The 24688-nt window shown below is 37.9% G+C and overlaps 2 protein-coding genes across 2 annotated transcripts in view; both read left to right on the forward strand.

Annotated features, from left to right (window-relative positions):
• The window catches only part of KPNA1 (karyopherin subunit alpha 1), a 79141-nt gene extending 67139 nt beyond the window's left edge, over positions 1-12002 (forward strand). Inside the window, exons 11-14 of the mRNA XM_065876913.1 lie at positions 1231-1356; positions 3499-3626; positions 9311-9489; positions 10955-12002. Coding sequence (XP_065732985.1) covers positions 1231-1356; positions 3499-3626; positions 9311-9489; positions 10955-11142 — 621 coding nt within the window. The 3' untranslated portion in view covers positions 11143-12002. The remainder of the gene's footprint in view (positions 1-1230; positions 1357-3498; positions 3627-9310; positions 9490-10954) is intronic.
• A 9088-nt stretch (positions 12003-21090) lies between these two features.
• On the forward strand, positions 21091-22083 carry WDR5B (WD repeat domain 5B). The gene has a single exon (XM_065876910.1). The coding sequence runs from the start codon at positions 21091-21093 to the stop codon at positions 22081-22083; it is 993 nt and encodes a 330-aa protein (XP_065732982.1).
• Positions 22084-24688: the final 2605 nt, after the last annotated feature.

Below are 24688 nucleotides of genomic sequence, written 5' to 3' on the forward strand. Positions count from 1 at the left end.
TTATTTTCCACACCACATCTTTGGCATTTAAAAATGCTTTGTGATGTCTTTCACACTGTTATTTGGAAAGACTGTACCTGTTAAACCACAAGTTTTGTTATTTTTTGAGTTAATTTAATAGGCAAAAATCGGCTTCATTGTAATTTGCATTTCTTTTGTTACTTTGTGAGGTAATTTTCTATTAAAAATGTAGTTTCTCTTACCAATTTACATACTAAAGACAGCAACGCTTTTTTCCATTACAAATACTTTTTCACATTGTGTGGTGTGCATTTTCATTTTCATATGAGTTTTTGACATGCAAAAATTTCTATTTGGTGAAATTTTAATTTTTCCCCTATAATTTCTTCTGTTGTTTTTATGCTTGGAAAGTCCTTCACTGTCCCCAAACCAGCTACTAACTAATATTTTCTTCTGCTTTATGGTTTCTTTGTTATATTTACTCTTTAAATAAGTTGCAGATTTATTTTACTGTTTGGGGTTAAGAATTGATTTTTAAAATATTTTCAACTAGTTGTCCCTTATTCTAATACCATCTATTAAATAAGACTACCAGTCATTGGAGGAAGAAAGGATTAATTTTATTACATACTTATTAATTCTTTATAAATACTTGTATTTATTTCTAGACTAGATATCCTATTCTTTTGTTCAGTGATTGATTCTTGAGCCTGTCACATATTATTTTAATCATTATAACTTTACGATTTTAGTTTCTGGTAGAGTAGATCTCCTTGTTCATGTATATTTGTCATGTATATCATCCTCACCTTTGTAAGCTTTTTGATAGCTGAGGGCATATACTTTTAATCTTTGTATCCTATAAAGCACCTGGTATACTTAACTAAGCATGTATTGATTCCTTGACTTCCAGGTAGAGAATTATCAGAAGACTTAAAAATCTGAGACCACTTTTGAATTTCTGGCCACTTGATACATTTACCCAAAAGACATTTTCATATGCTATAGGCATAGGAAAGTGAATAAGGCATATTGTGCCATATTAAATATGTTTAGCAGTTGTGAGTGTATATAGTGAAACTGCTTTGATAATCTTAGAAATGAATTCTTATTAGCTGTGAGTACTTTTATACATATATAAAGTTATTTCTATAATTTCAAGGAGAGATGTTATTTCTTTGTATTTTCTGAAAATAAAGTCTTTGAGTTAAAGGTTTACTTCAGTTTGGATTAATACGATAAGTAAAATTTTCAAACTTTTTTCTTTAGGTAATTTTGAATTGCTCAGCTCTGCAGAGTTTATTGCATTTGCTGAGTAGCCCAAAGGAGTCTATCAAAAAGGAAGCATGTTGGACAATATCTAACATCACAGCTGGAAATAGGGCACAGATCCAGGTAATCTCATAGCACCTGTCTTTTGTTCTGTATTTTTATTAGTTACGGTTTTTTTTCAGTCAGCCTTTAAAGTATGTATAATTTTTCATTATTGCCTTGGAGAACACTAATTTCCAATGTTGTCTTATTAGTCTATTTCTTACTTTTTTTATCCAACATTATAGAGGTTAAATCTTTTGAAACTTACACTTAGGCCTTGGTTTTTTCTCTTTGCCTTTAATATTTGATGATTTGTCAAGATCTGAGAAATAGTATCTTGTATTTTCAAAATGTTTTGATGGACTTTACGCTAAACAGATTGGCTTTACTCTTGCCAAATAAAAGATTTCTTTTCTGGGCTTCCCTGGTAGCGCAGTGGTTGAGAGTCTGCCTGCTGATGCAGGGGACACAGGTTCGTGTCCCGGTCCAGGAAGATCCCACATGCCGCGGAGCAGCTGGGCCCTTGAGCCATGGCCGCTGAGCCTGCGCATCCGGAGCCTGTGCTCTGCAACAGGAGAGGCCACAGCAGTGAGAAGTCCGTGTACTGCAAAAAAAAAAAAAAAAAAAAAAATTTCTAGTGGACCCATGTGTTGGATTGCTTCAACTTTTCATGACTCTTTGGGGACCCAGTTTTCTCTAAATGGTTATCTGCCCTTTACTTTTGTCCTTGTATTAGTGGGAGAGTAATCCAAGTGAAAGGCTAAGCCATAGGCCAAATGGTTCAGAATAAGCCATGAGAAAGGCTGGAATAATGAGCTGGAAAAGATATACCATAGACTTATGGGACTTTGAGCTGAGTGGAATCATAGAGGTCATCTAACCCAACATTCTCAATTAAAGATGAAACTGAGGCTCAGAGAAATAAAATGATTTGCTCAAGGATACCTCTAGTAAATGACAGGACCAAGATGAAGCACCTTTCCACTAAATTTTACTGACTTCCTTCAGTGGTGTAATAGAAAGAGTTCTTGACCAGGAAAGCATGGTTAGTCATCCCCAGGAGGCTGTCAGGGACTGAGATTGATAACTGTGGCATTTTATAGCATGCATCAGGGTGATTTCAGCTGCACTTTATTGTCTGCTACCACCAGGCTCTCATATAGAATTCCTCAGTTTTTGGATAAATGAAATGATATGAACCCATTTTAGGTTCTTGAGCTAAGGAGAAACATGAAGAAAGCAATTTGAGGAAGACTGCTTTAGTATATGAGAGGGATTGAGTAAAAGTACTCTGTCTAAAGGCTATTCTGGTAATCTGTGTGGGAGGTGGTGGCTTGGAATAGAATGGTGGCAGTGCTAAAGGAAAGGAAAAGATGGACTTAGGACGTCCTGAATTGAGAATGTAAAGGAGACTTGGTGACTGATTGAATTTAGAATGAATAAATGAATAAATAAATAAATATAAAAACAGCCTTTGTAAACTAGAGAGGTTTGAAAGGAGACCTGATACAAAGAGCAGATGATATGTTTAAGGTGGTTAGCAGATGTTAAGTCAGCTGTCAGCCACCTTGGGCTGGGGCCCCAGTGAGAAATGTGGACTGGAGAGGTAGAGCACACGTGTGAGAGTGGATGCTATGAGAGAAATGAGAATGGCAGAGGAAAAGAAAGAAAATTGAACTTTTATAATTTGTTATGGTGAGTGGAACAAGAGAGAAAAATAAAAGAGAAAAGAACCCAGGTAGAAAACTAGGAGATTACAAGGTCACAAACTCCAGGGAGGATGTTGTTAGTGATACTAAGTATAGCCAAAAGGTTAAGGATAATGAGGAGTTAAACTCCTTCCAGTTGATTGATTGATTGATTTATTGATTGATTTATTGCAGTACGCGGGCCTCTCACTGCTGTGGCCTCTCCTGTTGCGGAGCACAGGCTCCAGACGCGCAGGCTCCAGACGCGCAGGCTCCAGACGCACAGGCTCAGCGGCCATGGCTCATGGGCCCAGCCGCTCCGCGGCATGTGGGATCTTCCCGTACTGGGTCATGAACCCATGTCCCTTGCATCGGCAGGCGGACTCTCAAGCACTGCGCCACCAGGGAAGCCCCCAGTTTATTTTTAACAGGGGAAGGGTGTCATTAGTGAAGCTAGCTGAAAAGTTATAATTAGTGTCATGAACAGTTTTACAACTCTTGTAATTTCCCTTTCCGTTTAATTTTTTCATTCTAGACTGTGATAGATGCCAACATTTTCCCAGCCCTCATTAGTATATTACAAACTGCTGAGTTTCGTACAAGGAAAGAAGCAGCTTGGGCCATCACAAATGCAACTTCTGGAGGATCAGCTGAACAGATCAAGTAAGTACTAGCCAAGTAGTGTCTTGTAAATTAAAGGAAAATTACTGTCTCCCAATTAAGAATGCTCAACTCTAGCCTCTTGGAAGATTGTTCTCAGTTTCATAATTAGACTCAAGCGTATATTTGATTCCTTATATCGCTCCCATTCTCTATTGCTGAAGATAATTCTGGGATGTAAGAGGGAAGGCATAGTTTGAGGTTTGAGGTGATCGAAATACTTATAGGGGTGGCTTGAGCCTGCTCTCAAGCTGCTTGATCAAAAACATCTTGGGTAGTCTAGAAGGTTACTTGTAGAATTCTTAGAGTCTAACTTTAATAGCTAACTCTCGCTATTTCTAGTTTAGATGTCTTAATAGTAGAATTGGACAGACTTGAAAGAGATGTATTGATATGCCTTAAAATAAAGTGCCAAATTCAGTAGAGGCAGGTCTCCTAAAGGACTATGTTATTCAGTAAAGGGAGAGGTCTGTGTATTAGCTTGAGACTTAAATGGCCCCTAGGGCAGCAACTTATCATCTTAATGGCTAGAGTAGGCATAAATATGGATAGGAATCAGTTCCTCAAAGGAACATCATATAATCAGATGGTTAATTATGGAAATATACAGTATTTCAGATAGAAAAAAAAAGAAGAATGGAACCTAGACTCTTAGCCTGCCTTAAGATTCTTTGGGGAATTCAAATGAGGAGAGAATATGGTTACCAATGAGTGTTAAAGCATTTAACCCCTTCTATATATGTAGTAATATGGGGGAAACGTAGCTACTTCTGATATTGTCGCTTTGTGGGTTAAATGTAAGTGCTCAACCAGTGCTGATTCTTTAGTGCTCTGTTGGGAATTTCAACATGAGAAGGTAAAGTAGTCCTAAGATTTCAGAAGCTGATCAGAAAATAAGATTACAGAAAATAAGTATGTACGTGAAATAATACAACTTAAATAGATTAACACATGCAGTAGCTATTTCGGTGAAGTTCATCATGGATAGGTTAGCCAAGGAGGACTTCAAGTGGTCTTCAGAGCATATTTGTAGGGGATTGGGTCTTTTTTAACCTCCAGAGTTCGGTCTGGGGTACTATGATTTTTAAGTGTGCCACCACCAGATGGCAGTAATATGAAGTAATATAGAAGTTATTAGAACAGTTGATGGTTATCTTATGTTCAAATTCAGATTTATAATTATTGTCACTATATTTTATACCAAATATGTTTTCTTAATTGAAATAGTGAAACTGTACAGGTACATATTTTAAAGACATTTTAAAATACTATGGTATCTTTCATCAGAAAGTATTCAGGGGTATTTTGCTCTGTTAGAGAGGAATGGAATGCCTACTATCCCTTTTTACAATTCAGCATAGCTATTTATAATAATAGAGTTAATTATCAGTCTCCTAGCAGTTTTTTATTAACTGGGTAAAGAGTTATCTTGAAAGATTATTATAAAACTGTTACAGTCCAAATTATAGAAAATAAGCTGTCTTTATTACTGATAAAAGATATCTGTGTGGCTTCTGCTTATTGTTGAGAAGACAAGATTTAGATGCAAGAACCAGTTAGAATAACTTAGGAAGTACTCATAATTTTAGGTTAAATATAATCAAATGCTAATACATACTACAGTTCTTAAAAATGAAGGATAAAGAATGTTGCCTGGAATTAAAGTTTCATGAAAGAGATGAAACTTGACATTTGGGTAGAGATTTGGCAATTTTGGAGGAGAGAGAATAGCATGAGGGAATATGCACAGTAAATGTTATTGGAAGAGGCAAATCAATCTTGCTATAGGTTATTCTGTGCAGGGATGAAGAATTAAGGAATTGATGGACTTTGAAAACTGGGATGAAGGCCTTAATCTTGGGAAGCAGGGAAGTCCCAAGAACATAGTGTTTTGAGGAGAGGAAAGAGAGCAATTAAGATGCCATTGCAGTAGTTTAGTATACTGTGATGGCCAGAATTAAGGTAATAGCTGTAGGGACTTCCCTGGTGGTTAGTGGTTAAGACTCCATGCTTCCACTGCAGAGGGCACGGGTTTGATTCCTGGTCGGGCAACTAAGATCCCGCATGCTGCCAGGTGTGGCAAAAAAAAAGTGTTGTAGCATGAGGTATAGGTCTAGATATGGGAAATAACGATCTGTAGGACTTGGTGGCAGGTTAACAGATTGCAAAGGAAAGGAAAGAGCCAAAGATGACCGGAGAAAAAGCTGGTTCTGTTGATAAAAATTAGGACACAGAAGAAGCAAAATCCTGTTTGAGAGGGATGGCTTGCTTTATTTTTGGCTGCGTTGGGTCTTTGTTGCTGCGTGCAGGCTTTCTCTAGTCATGGTGAGCCGGGGCTACTCTGTTGTGGTGCGAGGGCTTCTCATTGTGGTGGCCTCTCTTGTTGTGGAGCATGGGCTCTAGGTGCGTGGGCTTTGGTAGTTGTGGCATGTGGGCTCAGTAGTTGTGGCTTGCGGGCTCTAGAGTGCAGGCTCAGCAGTTGTGGCACACGGGCTTAGTTGCTCCACAGCATGTGGGATCTTCCCGGACCAGGGCTTGAACCTGTGTCCTCTGCATTGGCAGGCGGATTCTTAACTACTGCGCCACCAGGGAAGTTCCGAGAGAGATGGTTTAAGACACAGTGAGTTTGTTTTTCATCAGAAGAAATATTTGAGAAATATAATTCACTTTTCCAGATAGTAAAGTCTAGTGGACTAAATTTCCTTACCCAGAAAGTTTTCTTAATGGAAGCCTTTTCTGCTGCAAAAGCCAGCTAGCGTCAGTGACCAGTGATTGCTTTATCCAAGTGTTTGAAATACACCACCCATTGGAGCCAGTTCCAGACTTTAATCATAGAATTGTGCCAGTTTTCTAGTCATCTTTTCAAGTCTTCAGACTTTCCCGAGGACATACTTCTTGCAGTGCTTTTCTCAAAGTAATATGACTTTCCAACTCCTATACAGCCCAGGTCCTCTGGTGACCTGTTTTGCTTTTTGGTGCAAATTACTATCTTTGGAGAAACTTGCATCAGTAGTGAAATACCACTATGGTGGTCTTAAATCTCCAAAGATGAGTGGTTGCATCAGAAAACAGCACCTTGAATTCCTCTGATCTTGTAAGGAGGTATAATTTAAGTGGCTAGAATTGGGAACCCAAAACTCATTTAATGAACTGTGCCATAATAATAATAATACCATATTTTTGCAAATATAAAACCTCACATCTTCAAAACTCTGGATTTACTTATTAGCACTTTTTTTTTTTTTTTTTTGCGGTACGCGGGCCTCTCACTGTTGTGGCCTCTCCCGTTGCGGAGTACAGGCTCCGGACGCGCAGGCTCAGCGGCCATGGCTCATGGGCCCAGCTGCTCCGCGGCACGTGGGATCTTCCCGGACCGGGGCACGAACCCGTGTCCCCTGCATCGGCAGGCGGACTCTCAACCACTGCACCACCAGGGAAGCCCTTGTTAGCACATTTTTGGGTAGAGTTTTTCAACAAGAAAGTTTTAGTATTTATTCATTTAATTATATACTAGTTCTAGAAGCTTTCTAGAACTTAAAATTTGTTTTTAATTCTGAATCAAGTTTTCAGAACACTGGTTTTCATAATAAAAGGTTTCACAACCAGACAGTATTACAAAAGTAAATGAGGTTTTTAAAAGCGATGTAAGGATTAGAGGTTACTGAGCCAAACTTCTAGATGGGAGAGAAAATCATATCAAGCATAGACCAGGATCGAGTTTGCAGACAATTTGGAGATTCTGAACAAATCTCTGAAATCCAGTTGGTGTTCTATAGACTTGCCTATATAGGCCAGTGAAGTTTAAGTGCAGACATGTAAGTCATCTGTTTAGTTAACTACTCTAAAATTTTGCTGGGGTTTAGTGACAGACTTAAGTCTTTGATTCCCAGACTTTTCCAGTTCAGGAAACTGAGGCATAGAGAGATCAGATAATTTGTCCAAAGTCATCCAGCTTGTATGTAGCTCAGCTGGGATGTTGTAGTGGTGGTTATCTCTGGGTACTTTTTATTTTTCTTTATGCTTTTCTGTATTTTTCAAATTTGCAGCAACTAACATTTATAATCTAAAGAGGCTTGGTTTTGTTTTTTTTAAGAAAAACTGAGAATTATGTAAATATGTTGAAGGAATGGTTAACTAAAAACTGGTGTAAAGGAAGGGGAAATGGTCAGAAATGGCTTCATGCCTTAGCTTACCTAGTCTCTTTATGACTGACCTAGTCTATTCCGAGGACATATCATCTAAATTGTCAGTAAATATTTAAATAAAATTACACACAATACTATTAAATTCATTCCTTTGTAAATAATAAAGCTAAATATTACATAAAACTTTTTAAAAAATTAAGCCTTTTTAAAGAACATTTTTAGATTTACAGAAAAATTTAGATAATACAGAGTTCCTGTATACTTCCCTCCCTTCTAAGTTTCTTCTAGTAAAATCTTGCTTTAGTGTGGTTACATTTGTTATAGTTAATGAACCAGTACTGATACATTATTAGCTTAAGTTCATATTTTATATTAAGGATTATTCTTTGTGTTATACAATTATAGGTTTTGATAAATGTTTCCACCATTGTAGTATTATTCACTGCTCTAAAAATCCCCTCTGCTTCACCTATTCATCACTACTCCCTTACTTCCATCCCTCAAATCCCTGGCAACCACTATTCTATTGCCTTTATAAAAGTTTTCTGTTTTCCAGAATGTCATATAGTATGGAGTCTTTTCAGACTAGCTTCTTTCACTTAGCAATATGCATTTAAGGTTCCTTCATATCTTTTCATGGCTTGATAGCTCATTTTATTTCTTTTTATCACTGAATAATATTCCATTGTCTGAATGCACTACAGTTTATTCAGTCACCTATTGAAGGACATTTTGGTTGCTTCTAGTTTTTGGCAGTTAGGAATAAAGCTCCTGTAAATAATTCTTGTACAGGTTTTTGTGTGGACATAAATTTTCATCTCAGTTGGGTAAATGTCTAGGAGTGTGATTGCTGGATCATATGGAAAGCTGTTAAAAAAACAAAAACAAAAACCTACCAAGCTGTCTTTCCAAGTGGTTATCGTATTTTGCATTCCCACCAGCAAAAAAAATGAGAGTTGTTTCTCCACATCCTTACCAGTGTTTGGTATTGTCAGTGTTTTGGATTTTAGCCATTTTAATAGATGTGTAGGGGCATCATTGTTTTGATTTGCAGTTCCTGAATGACATACGATGTTGTGTCTTTTCATATGCTTTTTTGCCATCAGTATATCTTTGTTGAGATCTTTTGCCCATTCTTAAATTCTGTTTTCTTATCTTTGAGTTTTAAGAGTTCTTTGTACACAGTAGAATTGGCTTGTTGGGCTTGTGCTGGCTTTAGCACCAAGTGTGTCCTGTTTCAGAGGTGTGGTTACCTATAGAAACAAAAATGAAATTAATCAAAAGTATACTATTTTGAAGAATCACTCATAGTCAAAGTAAGAGAGTATTCCAGTTTCTTCGAGTCTAATAATTGTGGAGGGAAAAAAAAATGGTGATGGTGCCAGAGAACTTTTTTTTTTGACAAGGTGTAGGTTGTATGGTTGAAGGGGTGCCTACTTTTATTTCTACAGTGAATTTGAGGATTTCTCTCCTACCAATTTCATAAAAGTTTTATGAAATGAAAAGCTTTGTTTGACTAAATTGTTCTTTGTATTAATTTAGGTACCTCGTAGAACTGGGCTGTATCAAGCCACTCTGTGATCTCCTCACAGTCATGGACTCTAAGATTGTACAGGTTGCCCTAAATGGCTTGGAAAATATCCTGAGGCTTGGAGAACAAGAAGCCAAAAGGAATGGCACTGGCATTAATCCTTACTGTGCTTTGATTGAAGAAGCTTATGGTAAGATAGATTGTTTAATAGATGTCCTGAAATTATTTTTTTCCTTTTTCTCCATGCTTTTCTGGCTTGTCCACACCTGTCATTAGCAAACTCATACAAAAAAGTTGTTCTCTTATGAGTAATATTTAGTATGCAGAATTGGAAATGAAGATGCATTGTAGATGTGAAGAGAAGCAAGTACCCTTTTAAGTTGAGCCCTTTTTACACTGGGCTGTTAGGATCTTCCATTCCCTGACTCTGCTTGCCATTGTGGGTACTTTTGTATTCTTACTAGTCCATCTGAGCCTCAAGAGCATCCATATCTACTGTAGACAATGCCCGACTCCACTCCTTTTCTCTTGTAAGATTTTAGAGTTCTGATTTTGAGTTGCATCCCCCAATTCCTGTGTTCCTAAAGTGTTCTTGACTGTAAACTCTAATAAGAGTTTCATTAGAAACAGTAGAGTCACTATCTGCTGTTTGGTTTCCTCATCCTTCCAATCTCAGTTCTAAATATACTCTTAATCACTGGTTTACCACTGTGCTTTAAAACTTTTAAGTTCCCTAAGTGATTTTAATGCATAGCAGGATTGAAAACCACTGCTCTAGGGCTTGTTTATTCCTAAAATTGGAATTAGGGATCATAGGGCACATTCATCTTCAAATTTATCAGATAATGCAGAATTGTTTTCCAAAATGACTTTTAACAGTTTACCATTTTTTAAAGGCCTGATTATAAAAACTATATTCCTGCTTAGTGTAAGAAATTTTGAAATGTATGAAAAGACAAATGTTCCTCTACCCAGATCTTTTGCCATAGGAGAGAACTTTTGTTAATTTTTGGATGTGTGTGTGTATATATATATATATATATATATATATATATATATAAATATGGATACATATATGAATATGTATTTTTTTTCTTCTGAGCAGTGTTAACATTTATTTCCAGTATCGCTGTAGCAGTTAGATTGCTTATGGCTATAGGTAAAAGAAAGCCTAGCTCAGATGTGCTTAAACTTAATAAAGGGAGGAGTATGTGTTGGCTAATTGTTCTGGTTAGACTTCTTAGTTTAAGCAATAGAAACTGATTCTGATTGATTTAAGGATATTACACATGTGTTGAAATGATATTGGATAGCTCAGGGCCTAGGTAGATAGAACCAGAGCAAAGAATAAATTAGGCCACAGACACAGTCCAATAGGAAAACTTCTGTTCCTGGCCTTGGGCACAGGATGCTGTGACTGTTACAGAAACTGCTGCTTCTGGGGACGGGCTGTCTCTTGCACACGTGTTTAAGATGTCAGTTTGCAATAGTATTATTCAGATGTAATCCCAGCAATGTTTTCTATGTTGCTGCAAGATGCTTATGAGATATAGAGAATCTTCCTTTTATGTCAAGGAAAGAGACATGGCAAAATATAGTTTTATTAGAATTTCCAACAGATATACAACAGATTTTTTTTTAATTCTTCATTCTAGGTCTGGATAAAATTGAATTCTTACAGAGTCATGAAAACCAAGAGATCTACCAGAAGGCCTTTGATCTCATTGAGCATTACTTCGGGACCGAGGATGAAGACAGCAGCATTGCACCCCAGGTTGACCTTAGCCAGCAGCAGTACATCTTCCAGCAGTGTGAGGCACCTATGGAAGGTTTCCAGCTTTGAAGCAATACTCTGCTTTCATGTCCCTGTGTCAGACCAGGCTACCCAGTCGAGTCCTCTTGTGGAGCCCACAGTCCTCATGGAGCTAACTTCTCAAATGTTTTCCATAATACTGTTTGCGCTCATTTGCTTGCCTTGCGCACCTGCTCTCTTACACACATCTGGAAAACCTCTGGCTCTCTGTGGTGGAATACCCTTCTAATAAAAGGGTAACCAGAACGGCCCGCTCTCTTATGGAAAACCCCTAGGCTGTGGAGATCCACACTTATATATTATAGAGTCATGGGAATATACACATAATAATGTGGCTCCCTTTTTTTTATTTCTGGGGGAAAAAAGAGGACTGCTCATTCCCTTTAATGTGGGAAAAAATACATTAAAAGATGAGACTAAACCTTTATCTTGAATTTCACACAACTACTTGCAACAAGGGAGATGTTTAGACCTGTTGTGTACTTCAGAGTACTTTTCATGAGTTCTTCCACAGTGAACCCTTGGATTACCTGGTGGCTTTTTCTAGCCAAATTTGCATTAATCCTTACTGAGATTGGATGGTTTTCTTTCCTCTGTTGGCACCATTCTCCACAGATATTCAACCATCCGCTCCCTCACCTTCAGCCTTCAGTGAATGTGCTTTCTAGTTGTCAGGAATGCTGAAGAATTAACACTTTGACTCTTAAATGTGATACTGGTTTGAAGATTCCCTTAGAGCAAAAAGGAGAGGGGCACATATTAATTTGTATGGCTACTGCTTCTCTTTGGTCTTATGTGTCTTAGGATTTGGAAGTGGTTCAATTCTAATGCTGGTATGAAGATTTAGAATCCTTAGTGGTCGAAACCGTATCCTGTAATTCAATAAACAAGTTAAAAACAAATAGAAAAAAAAAAGCCCTCTGATTTTCCCAAACTTAACCAGTGTGACTAGAGGCTGTGTTTCTGCATTAAAACAAATGTTTCAGGCTTTGTGGTCCTGATCAAGGTCCTCATTAAATTGGAGTTCACCCTAGGTGCTTTTCCCCTCTGTGACTGGCAAGTAACACATGCTTTTAAAGGTTACTTAGGGAATTCTTTTTTTTCCCTTAGTTGGGTACAGCTGGATTCTAATGTATTCATGCTGCACATAAGTAGCATCTTTATCTTAAATAACCATCTTCTGGACATGACCTGTTTAACCCAAATAAGGGCAGTGATCTTTTTCTTATAACCTCATTGTTCCCTAATCATTTCATTTCATCTCCTACTAGTACTACCCAGTCAAGTCCCCTCCATAAAATAAAAACAGTTCTACCTTCTGGCTCATTTAATGATGACTGCAATCTCTACCTGCAAATGGCGCTTCCAGTACTGTCTTCAGTGATCCACATTTGTGCTCAGACTGGAATGAAAAAATAAGCTTAATTGCCAAGAGAACTGCAACTGAGTTCAATACGACTTCTTGGTGCTAGTTGGCCATCTTGACTCAATGTTGGGATATATTATCAGAGAAGATTTTTTGTTGATGTGCTGTTCAAAAATGAATTCTGAAGGAAAAGTTGCTCACTTTTTCAGAGAATATCCTTTTATTAAACCTCTTTAATTTTGTCCTCTTCTAGAATTCATTATAACCCCAAAGCATAACTAGTTGGAAGTTCCCCTGGCAAGCTGTTATGTCTCTGGTAAATCCTGCTGAACTTTAGGGACATTCAGAGCTTTCATACCTCATCATGTTATTTAAGCAGCCAACTTACGTGATCTGATTTAAACTTTAAAAAATCCACTTCATTCAAAGTAGAAAGATACAAAGACAGAGGACATTTATCAGCCAAGCGTGTGATGCATTTTTTGCATCTAGTCTGTAACTGTGTCTGTGCTCTGGATGGATACCGTCTGATGTCTGTCTGTTACTGATGGAGCAGCCACGCAAAACTAGTCAACTCCCATCTATAACTGTTACTTTTTCTAGTGCTGCTTTGTGCTGAAAGAACATTTTAGTTTACTGCACTTGACCTGTAAAAGACTTTGATTCTTTGTAATTTTAGGGACAAATTAGGTGGTTAATTTAAAGAAAAACTTTCAATGTTGCCTTTACATCACATTAAAATATAACTTCTTTCAGAAGGGTAATATAAACACTGATTCATAGTAAAAATTTTGTTTTTAGCTTTGACTTTTTCGTGGCTGAGTTTTTTTAAATTGTAAATTACTGGTAACACATTTCTCTAGGATGTTTTAAATCATGTACCTTCTATTAGATAATTTTAAAAATTTCAGCTCGTTTTGATAAACCAATTTGAATGGAAAAAATATAAAACAAAATTATTTCCCCAAGTTAGCAAGAAGAGCATACATTGGGAATTTTTGCTAGCAATTGCAGGTGTCTCAATGAATGAATTAAAACAAAGTCCATTTAACTAATGTGGTCTATTTCCTGTCTAAAACAAGAGGAATTTATCTTGCTTCTGTCCTAGAAGTTCATGAGCCATGAGATAACGAGCTAATTTTTTGCAATGAATTTTTTTTAATATAAAAGTTGGAATTGATTAAAAGTTAAATCCCAGCATAACTGTTGTAACTGATAAAGCAGCCTTTTTGGTAATAGGATGACATTTAGGAGGTAGCTGTTAAGTCCTATTTTTAGTTCTCTACCTGGCAGATTGTATCCATTTATTGTATAATCTTATCATTAAGATGTTACTTATTACAAAAGCATGCTAATTTCAACACAGGAAAACTCTTCTGTAGTTTAATATACTGATGGGGTGGGGTTGGGAAGTGGCTTGATTTTACTTTCCTCTCCTTTTCTTCCTCCTCCAAACTTTCAAAGTGTATTCTTTGAAATGAGAACTTTAGTGGGAAAAAAAAGCATTGATAACATTTGGGATGTAAAGGCACTTTGTATCTGAAGGACCAGGAGGTAGATAACGGCCAGATTGAGAGACACCAAAAAAGGTAAAGATGATAGATACGAAGAATGGTGAGAATTAGGAGACAGAGTTCTCCATGGAACACTTTTAATTCATGTTGTCACTAAGTAATTAGAACCCTTTTAAACTTAATTTATATCAGCTGTACTGTTTTCGAAAATTCTGTTGCCCTAGGATTGTTCCTTCCATCTGCCAGATGAAGCTGAATGGGCTCTGGGTCATTTTTCATCGTTATTGTTACAGATATAAACTTTAACAGTTATCCCATAATAAATCTGAATTATTCCAGATTGTTGCTGACTTTGCATAAGGAAAAATATGTAGTATATTTTATTAATCAAACTTTGTCAACTATCCTTTGTTGTACATGGCCACCCACGGGCAACTATGAATTTACTTCTCTAGTGCTAAATAAATATTTCAGTTATTTAATACCCCAATTTGGGGTTGCATTATGAAAGAGTTTTCCTCAGGTCGAAGAATTTTTCTTTCTCGCTAATGAATTTTGTGAACATTTTTATATCAATAGGCAAGTCATTATAGCTGTTTAAGGGCTTGGGGCTTTTTACATATATTAGAAATTGTGATGTCTAAGGGTGATTTTCACTAAAGAAAAGGGATCCACTTTTAGAAAGAGGTATTATTTGCTTTTCATATTTATTTACTATGTTCTACCTCCTACATTCCAAAATTTGCTCATTTGCAGAGACAGGTATACATATATATGGAAGTCTCAAATCTGAATTTTTTGCCATCTGAAGTTAACAGAACCATTTTCTTCTGTTGTGAGGTGAGCAGAGTAAATATGTATCTACCCCGCTGGGAGATATTCTTGGCTATCTTTTTCTATCATCAAAAGTTAAAGTTACATATATATCTTTAAGAAGCTAAAGTAATTGAAGGCAGATGTAGTACTACTAGTACAGTAAGTCTGCTCTAACTTGGAGAATATTCTATGACATGCTTTATTGTCAGAAAAGGACAGGTAGTAACAATGGGTACCAGAGCATCAGAAGAATGTGATAAAGTAAAATAAATATCATTATCTGCTGATTCTAAAAATATCAGATTGCTACTGGACATAAAATTCATCTGGAAGTCTGGGGTAATAAGAAAGGATTAAGGGTAGATGAAGTTCCATTCTGTTTTCAGCTAGGGGTAGACAAGGAGGTCCCAGTCTGTTTTCCTACAGGTCAGATAAAGGCAACTAGTCGTTATTTGAACCACTGTTGTGTTCCAGGTGCCTGGCTAAGTAAGGGCTTTCACTTTTTCTCATTTAATCCTTCAACTGCTCTTTGAGGTGGATAATTGTCATTATGTTATAGTGACAAAATCAACACTTAGGAGAATTTACTTTGCCTCAAGGTCACACCTTGGACACTGTCTAAAGGTGGGGAAAAGCCCTGCAGGTTGTGTGTCTTGAAGAAAGCAGCAGTCACAGTGAGGTGTTCTGTGCCAAGAATTCCCAGAACAAGACACAGCAACCATAGCGGGGCCAACTCTTGTTTTGTTGGGCCATTCTTTCTCGTTCTTCCTTATCAGTCCCCTTGAAATGACTAAATCAGGTATGAATTGCTTTTAGGTTATATAATCTGGAGTGTAGACCCTCTCAGTCCAAACATCTTTCCCCTTCTGTGGTGCTAAAATTCTGTATGACCTGACAAGTTAAAAATAATATATAAATGCTTGATTTTGAGTTTAGAAGCATAATGGCTAAACTCAGAAACATGTTTCCATTCAACAAACTCAAATGTAGGAAGTACTGACAGAGAGGGAAAGGCTTTGGAACAAAGAATGCTGCCACAGAAAGCAGTGCCATCCATGGATGTGAATTTAACACAGCTTCCTAAAGGAGTGTCAACACAAGGAGTGTCCAAAGTTTAAAAAAAAGACCTTTTAATGTATGTTGTTGAGTATGTTCTGCTTACCTCGTCATTTTGACCACTCTATGTCCTTTGTCAAAGTGTTCTTACACTTTGATTTGGAATGGTTCTAATGATTCTTTGTACTTGAATGTGGTTGGTCAGGCCATGGATGAGTGCCTTGCACACAGTAGACATTCAATAAATATTAAATGACTGAAGGAATGTGCATCTATGTGATATTAGTAAAGGGTACTTGGTAACCAAAGAAAGCTCAAAGGAATTCCTTTATGCTGCTGTTTGAAACAAGGATTAGCAACTCTTTAGTGTCTCAAAATTTAAGTGTTTTATATGGAATATAACACTCTTTAGTGTCTCAAAATTTAAGTGTTATTTATATGTTTTATGTCTCCTTTCAGGAGACATAATTTGACCTGAAGTTTACAAAAGCAAACGCTGTCATAACACAGGTTTGTTATATTAAAACAAACAAACAAAAAAACCCCCAAAAACCCTATGCCTTCTGAGAAAAGTTAATGGGTATATTTTACAGGGTAACTAATATATAATCAACACCATGTTTATATATACACCAGAAATAGCTCATCAGTCTCTTCTGGCATACTTTAAGAAGAAAACATTTTTTTGCCAATTATATCCAACCAATGTGGAAGTGGTGGTTGCCTTATTAGGCTATTAAATAGAGATTTTTCATTTTTACACATTGTATGTATTGCTGCATGAGAATACTTTCTTTATACATTCTTCCAATTTAAGTGACAAATCAGTAGAAACAGAAAGATGTATTTATTCATTCTGTGATTGCTTCTCTACCATTTTTGACATTCCACTGACCAGGTATTTTTTCTGAAAAGAAAAAATCTTAAAACAGTCTTAGTTCCTGCAGACTACACTGTCATCCATAGTACACAATTGTAGGGTTTACAAGTTTATTAAAGCTAGCTTAGATGACTGTTGCCCCTATTTCATTTGCCATTTTGAAAAAAAGTATTTTTTAAAAACATCTTTATTGGAGTATAATTGCCTTGCAATGGTGTGTTAGTTTCTGCTTTACAACAAAGTGAATCAGTTATACATATACATATGTTCCCGTATCTCTTCCCTCTTGCATCTCCCTCCCTTCCACCCTCCCTATCCCACCCCTCTAGGTGGTCACAAAACACCGAGCTGATCTCCCTGTGCTATGCGGCTGCTTCCCACTAGCTGTCTATTTTATGTTTGGTAGTGTATATGTCCATGCCACTCTCTCACTTCGTCCCAGCTTACCCTTCCCCTCCCCATATCCTCAAGTCCATCCTATAGTAGATCTGTGTCTTTATTCCCGTCTTAACCCCTAGGTTCTTCATGACCTTTTTTTTTAAAAAAAAGTATTTTTCTAATTTTAAAATCAATAATGGTCATTTTTGTGATCTTGAATGTTTTTCCAAAGAATGAAATTACTCTCTAAATTCCTTTATCTATACCCACTTAACCTGAGGAAGCCAAAGGAGCCCAGCGGGTGTCCACAATATGGATCACTGCCCTATCTAAAACACTTGGCCCCAGCATTATTTATGGGTAAGGAGAAAATAGAAACCCAGAAGACCACAGTGGTGGGGAGAGATCTGCGAAGGCTGGAGTGCAAATTAGCATACAAAGAGTGTAGAATCTTCCAAGATTAACTTCTGACAATGAGGAGAACCCTCTTGGGAAGTCCACACTTACTGTTCTGATCTGCTGGGGGCAGTCCCAGTTTTTAAATCAACACCTGTTAATTATTTTAGTGCCCCGTTTCACTTTAAAGAAGTCTCAGTTTAGATAAGTTGCATGGCCACCCCGTATTTAGCCCAAAGAGATGCTTGTATATTTAAATTGCTAGTGGTTTTAGGCAACTGGGTATGTATAGAGTTCTATTATGCTTGATTTTTGAGGTCTGGATTTGGTAATCAGTTGCTACGAAGGACGTCAGTCAAGTTGTTCCTTAGTATAGGAATCACTCCCAGGCCGTGTTTAAGGTCTGACACACATACCCACCCCCCACCCCCAATTTTTTTAGAATTAAAAAAAAAATGACCCATTTGTGGCAATATTTCTACTTAGAATTGCAACTTTACTGGGTGGCAAGGAGAATAAACCTTTCAACCACAGATGAGACGTTCAGTTCTAAAACTTCTATGGGAAATTTAAAGAAACTTTAATAGGAGAGAAACTTCCAAATCACCTATCTGGCGAAGATTAAAAGTAGCAAAAATAGAAATGATTAAAAACGGGACCGAGTAAGGAATTTTGCTTGAGAGCCCCAAATGCAAATCTCTAGTTACGGTTTCAGCCACTTTGGATTTACTTGTATCAGTATTCCCTATTCCTACACACTCCACAGTTGCTGATGCTCCCCTCTTCCCAAGGAAGTAAACTAATTCTTTGTCCTAATCCATACGGACTACAATATTAGGACTACATGTTAGTATTAGAACATGACTAATGAATAAAGATTTAACTAGTTATGTTCATAGCTTTTTCTTTACACGAGTTCCTGATGCTATTCATAAAAACACTGCAGACACCAAGAAATGAATTTTAATACTGAAATCTCTCACTCAAATTTCGGGAAAATCTGACGCAAAATCATTTCTGGATATTCCTGTCAACACATTCTTAGTTGTGTGCCCCCTCTCTCCCTCATGCTTGTGGTATTTCTAGTGGGCTAAATATACTCCAGTACGAACACCCATCTTAGCCCTCAGACCATGTGTTTACCTTGTCTAATTGCCTTTCTTTACTCTGTGTTGGAAAAATACAGATTTACTTATATTCTTTGAAACAAAACCTATGTTCTGTGAAGTGCTTTTAAATTTATTTTTTAATGAGTTATTTAGAGTGTTTCTAAGCTTCCCAGTAAAAATCACTCTAACGCTGGCAAATGGGAGGAGGAAAGGAGAGGGAGGAGGTGGAGTTTAATCAGATTAAGATAATGTATAAAAATGGATGCTTCAAACCATTTTAAAGATGCTCTTCCCATTCTCAGCACCACATTGTGTTTATACTGTTAATTTGCACTAGCTAGGTCAATTCCTGTCTACATTCCAAACTAGAGTAGTAGGGTCAAGTAATGAGGTTTTTACTAGTTTATTCTAGGTGATCTAATTATGCTGTTGTGCCTTATAAAAGCAAGACTTTAAATTATCCCCAGTATGTATAGGACAGGAGACCCTTTATTTCCAAATGCTTTAATTGGTGACTGACAGAAAACATCATGAGACACATTTGCCTCTTCACTTCAACTGGCTACCAGGAAAACCTTTCAAACAACACTAACAGCCTCTCTTGGGCACTCTTTGTTGAGCAATTACGATCGACTCTCCCTACATGTGGGTTACACATCCTCACATTCAACCAACCACAGATCAAAAATCTTCCCCCCCAAATCCTGAAAGTTCCAAAAAGCAAAACTTGAATTTGCTTCATCCTGACAACTATGTACATAGCATTTGTATTAGGTATTGTAAGTAATCTAGAGATGATTTAAAGTATAGGGAAGGATGTGAGTAGGTTATATGAAAATACTCCAGCATTTTATACAAAAGACTTGAGCGTCCAGTGGATTTTGGTATGATGTGTGGCGGGGCGGGGGGGCAGGGTGTCGTGGAACCAATTCCCTGTAGATACCAAGGGACAGACTATACAGGATTGGAGAAAATAGTCAGGCTTCCATTTTTGATAAACTTATTCTTGTTTAAAGAGTAATTTACACCTGAAAAGCATCTATCCTTCACGTACTTCACAGCCACTAATCATTTCTTTAAAGTAGGGAGGGCTGGCTAAAGCCTACTTACGAGTAACCTTACACATTTCTTACCCCATTCCACCTTTTCCGTTCCAAACACCTATGCAGATGTGAACTTTCCTTGTCTTTGGAAAATTTAAACCATAAGGAAGTGCTAAGACAAACGTCTGCTCATTTCCCCCGGCACTACCATGTCGGGCTACCTCGGCACTGGCCTTTAAAGGCCTCTAACACATATTCTTTATCCTTCCCGAAACGTTTAGGGAACACTTTTTAAATCAGAAGTCTTACAATCTGGGCGTAAATTTAGCTACGTCCCCCTCGCCTACTTGCAGCCTTTCGTACCCCCCACCAGGCTCTACACCACAGCAGGTGGAGAACAGAATGAAAGCCACCTGTGCAGACGGAGCTTACGCAGTCATCGGCGCTGGGTGGGCCCCGGTCTGCTAAGAAACGCGCCGTCTGAGCGCCTTACATCCAAATGGGGGCTTAACCCTGCAGCTACGGGCATCGCAAAATTCAGTCCGTTCTCGTCACACGGTTTCCAAAAAGTAATGAATGTTCTTCGAAATACTCACTGCTTCCCACGCTAGCCAGTGAGGTCTGGAAGAAGTCTTGTTCACTTTCCCTCTCGCCCAAGAACGCAGCAAACTGCTCGCGCCTGGAGGGCGAGGGTGCAGAATGCCGGAAGAAAACCTCAGGACTTTCTTCTGCGCAAGCGCAAGCGGGCTTCCCCCACAAGTCACCTCGGTTCGGAAGTGGTGGGAGGGCACCCTCTGCGCATGCGCCCGGCTGTGCTGCCCTCGCGTTAGTTCGCTACGGAGCGGTGTGGAGAGGGAACCGCAGGCCTGGACCTCAGGGAACCGAGCCCACGCAGGTTTTCACTTAGCTTCTGAAATCTGTTTAAAGCGGTGATTCATTCATGCTCAAGTAGAGTACCTAAAGTCTGGCGGGTAGGGGTGCTCAGTAGTCTCAAACATTTCAGAGCTGGGGGGAGGAGCGGTGAGAAATACTTTCTGTAGATTCCCACCCCCCCCTCGCCCCACCCCTCCGCGTGCAGCTTTGGACCGCTTTATACATTCGCAGAATACCCAGCAGTAATACCTTACTTGCCGACAGCGCACAGGACCCTTTTAATAGTATTTCTCAAGTATTTGTTTAGAGGAAAAAGCGAGGAAAAACTGAAGCGGTCCAAGCCGTGCTGCTGTATCAGTGTATATTGCAGTTTAAAAACGATCCAGAAATTATTGTCACTAAAAGACCGTTTTTTAGTTTGTTGATTTTTTGTTTTTTGAGTCCGATGTTTTTTATCTTCATTTTACTGGACAGAAGGGCCAAAATACTGGCTGCCTGGTTCAGGACCGGACATCTAGCCAGCCTACAGACTTGGAGCTTCAGAGTCATGACTACAAAGGAGTCAGGAGGTGCCAAAGCAGAGTCGGCTCTCTCCTCATCAGCCAATCCGAGCAATTGTGTGTCTGAAAAACCAAACTATGCTCTGAAATTTACTCTGGTGGGACATACGGAAGCAGTATCATCAGTTAAGTTTAGTCCTAATGGAGAATGGCTGGCAAGTTCTTCTGCCGATAAAGTAATTATAATTTGGGGAGCCTATGATGGAAAAAATGAGAAAACACTTAAAGGACACAATCTGGAAATATCAGATGTTGCCTGGTCATCAGATTCCGGTCGTCTTGTTTCTGCCTCAGATGATAAAACTCTAAAGATTTGGGATGTGAGATCTGGAAAATGTTTAAAAACGCTTACGGGGCACAGTGATTATGTTTTTTGCTGTAATTTCAATCCACCATCTAACCTCATCATTTCAGGATCTTTTGATGAGAGCATGAAAATATGGGAGGAGAAAACAGGAAAGTGCCTTAAGACTTTGTCTGCTCATTCTGACCCAGTTTCTGCTGTTCATTTTAATTGTAGCGGGTCCTTGATAGTGTCAGGTAGCTATGATGGTGTCTGTCGAATCTGGGATGCTGCATCAGGTCAGTGTTTAAAAACACTTGTTGATGATGATAACCCTCCTGTCTCTTTTGTAAAATTTTCTCCAAATGGTAAATATATTCTCATTGCAACTTTGGACAATACTCTTAAACTATGGGATTATAGCAGAGGCAGATGCCTGAAGACATATACTGGTCACAAGAACGAGAAATACTGCATATTTGCCAGTTTTTCAGTTACTGGTGGAAAGTGGATTGTGTCTGGTTCAGAGGATAACCTGGTTTATATTTGGAACCTTCAGACTAAAGAGATTGTACAGAAATTACAAGGCCATACAGATGTCGTAATCTCAGCAGCTTGTCATCCTACAGAAAACATCATTGCATCAGCAGCATTAGGAAATGACAAAACAGTTAAATTGTGGATGAGTAATTACTAAACCCTTTAGAAATCAAGTAGTAGAGTCAGATTGGCCAAAAAAAAAAAAAAAAAAAGGTTAGGTATTTTAAAAGATGGTTTCCTCTCAATTCTGGCATGGTTTTGTATTTTTTAAAAAACATTGCCTTGAATTACAAGATTTTAAGACCTATAACCTCAATTTGCAAAGCAACACAGTTGGAAAAGCAAGTCTAGATCCCAGGGCTTCTGACTTTAATCTTAAGGTCTGTTATTAATCTCTCGTGTCTGTCCTTGAGCAGATTCATTCTGTTCCTCTCAGTGACTATTCTAGAGGATCACTGTATTTGACAAAAATTTAGAAGTAAGGCTCACAAGACAGGATGACTGATTAAATGAGGGGAGCAAGGGAGTCTCGAATAACTCCAAGGTATTTGGTTTGGGTGATCAGGTGAATTAAGAGAATAAGCCTAGGATGGTGGTGGATTGGAGATTTATGTCAGATGACACTCATACACTTTAAGTGATAGCCTACACGATGGGACGTGAAATGGTCCATGGAATCAAGTTTGTAAATTGGGGAAAATAAGCAATGGTTGTGTTTGTTCTGAGGATCTAAAAGTTTTAAGTTTTTATCAAAATAAAAATAAACCAGAACAAAATTATAAAGGCATTTTACTGAAGGACCTCTCACTACCTTGTCAGACTGCCCTCTCCTGATTCTCAGGGCAAGCTCAATGTCTGAATGAGGCTGCTCTCTTTCATTAGGTCTGACCTAAACCTACCCATGCTACAGACTCAGTTCAGAAAATCACCACTTGGTGTAACCATCACTGGCTGCCTGCCTCCAGCCACAGCTGACAGCTGAATTCGGTTTTCTTGCTTCTTGCTATAGCTTGTTATAAAATTCAAAATATATCATTTACCAGTTTGTGTTGTAATGGTTTCATGGGCCATGTGTCTGGTAAACTATGAGCTCTGCAGAGTCAAGTATGTTTTATTTATCTTTGTATTCTCACTGTTTGTATATAGGAGAGACTCAAGTAATGTTTGATAAATGACAATGAATTATACCACCATCACAACTTCATTCCTTGCCTGCTTTCAATAAGTTTTTGGAGTCAATTCCCTATACTATTATTTTTGTTGATTAAAAGTATCTAACCATAGCCTCACATGTTAACTTTATTCAAATAGGGCTTACAGGAAATATGACGTGGAAAATGTTTTCTGCCCATTTTACCTATAGAGACATGATAAACATGAAAAAATAATCTAGGAATTAAGCAAAACATAGTACAATGATCACTTAATTGAAAGTATGTATTATAGAATACAAAAGAAGACAGTTTTGCCCTTGTTGCTTTTAATAGTGCTCATGAAATATCTGCTTGACAAGTTGTAAGCGGTATAAGATACTAGAGTTACTAGTAGGTGAGTGACTGCTAAGAAGTTAATAAGTGAGGGTACTGGGAGAAGCGGGATTAGATAGGGGCAGGTCGTAAATACTGGTCATGAAATTTATATTTAACCCAAAAAGAGGTAGTCACTATAAGTTACTGAATATGAGTTGACACAAAATGAGAAATGATTATATAAATTCTTGCTGCATGGTAGCATTTTTGAGCTTTGACTTAATCATACATTTTATTACAATATATCTCCAAGATACAACACTTTAAAATGCTTCTTTAGAAGTTAAAAATGGTATTGTTCTATAAAGAAAGATGATACACTTTTAAAAAGAAGTACATTAGATTTTACCCATATTTAAAACCCATATTTAGATAAGACGTAACATAAATGTTCCAAAATAATCAAGAAAAACTAATCTACTAAAATGTATACAAAGCAATGCTTTTTGATGATAAATTTGCAAGTGATAAAAATCAAAGAGCTTGATATCTAAAATGAAGCTAAGGTTAAAGTACTGTAAAGTATATAGACAGACACAATTAACATCATCAGATAGATTATGAAGCTGTAGGTAGAGTGGTGCATTACATTTTACTGAGTATTTTATTAAACCAAATTCCCAAACAGCTGCATGTATTACTTTTTAATCTGCTATAACCCTCTGAAGAGAACCAGCAGGTTGGGATGTTTATGCGGACCTGCCATCCGTTAATAGTATTGAAGCACATGAGAATAAATGAAATACTTAAATAGAAACCAGCATCCATACCTAAATGTGAGACAACCTGGCACCCTCGTCGAACTGTAAGTAAGATACATACCAGATGCAAATGCTTATTTTTCAACACTAATAAGAAAATGCATTTGATAGATATTCATAACTGAGAAATTTAGTGTAAAGGCAGAATAAAAAGGACTGGTTGGGAATTGTAAGCCATGGAGCAGAAGAGGTGACTGTGCTGGCCCCAAGCGACTCCACAGTGCTGGGATTTCAAAATCCTCAGAAACTTGTGGCCAGACCTCCATCATCACCTTGCCGGGACTTTTTCAAAGACTTCTCCTAAAAGCCTCTGTCTTCCAGCACGCCTGACAAAGGCATAGTGTGGTCTGGCTGCTTCCCAGGGCTCTCGAGAAACACCAGGGTATTTGGGGAGGTTAGCTCTCCAACGTGCACCTGGGCAGTGTACTCAGCTGGCCCTCCTTATTATCTCTTCAGAAATGAGGACACTGAA

The sequence above is a fragment of the Phocoena phocoena genome, chromosome 4 (assembly GCF_963924675.1).
Source record: "Phocoena phocoena chromosome 4, mPhoPho1.1, whole genome shotgun sequence".
Classification (NCBI taxonomy): domain Eukaryota; kingdom Metazoa; phylum Chordata; class Mammalia; order Artiodactyla; family Phocoenidae; genus Phocoena; species Phocoena phocoena.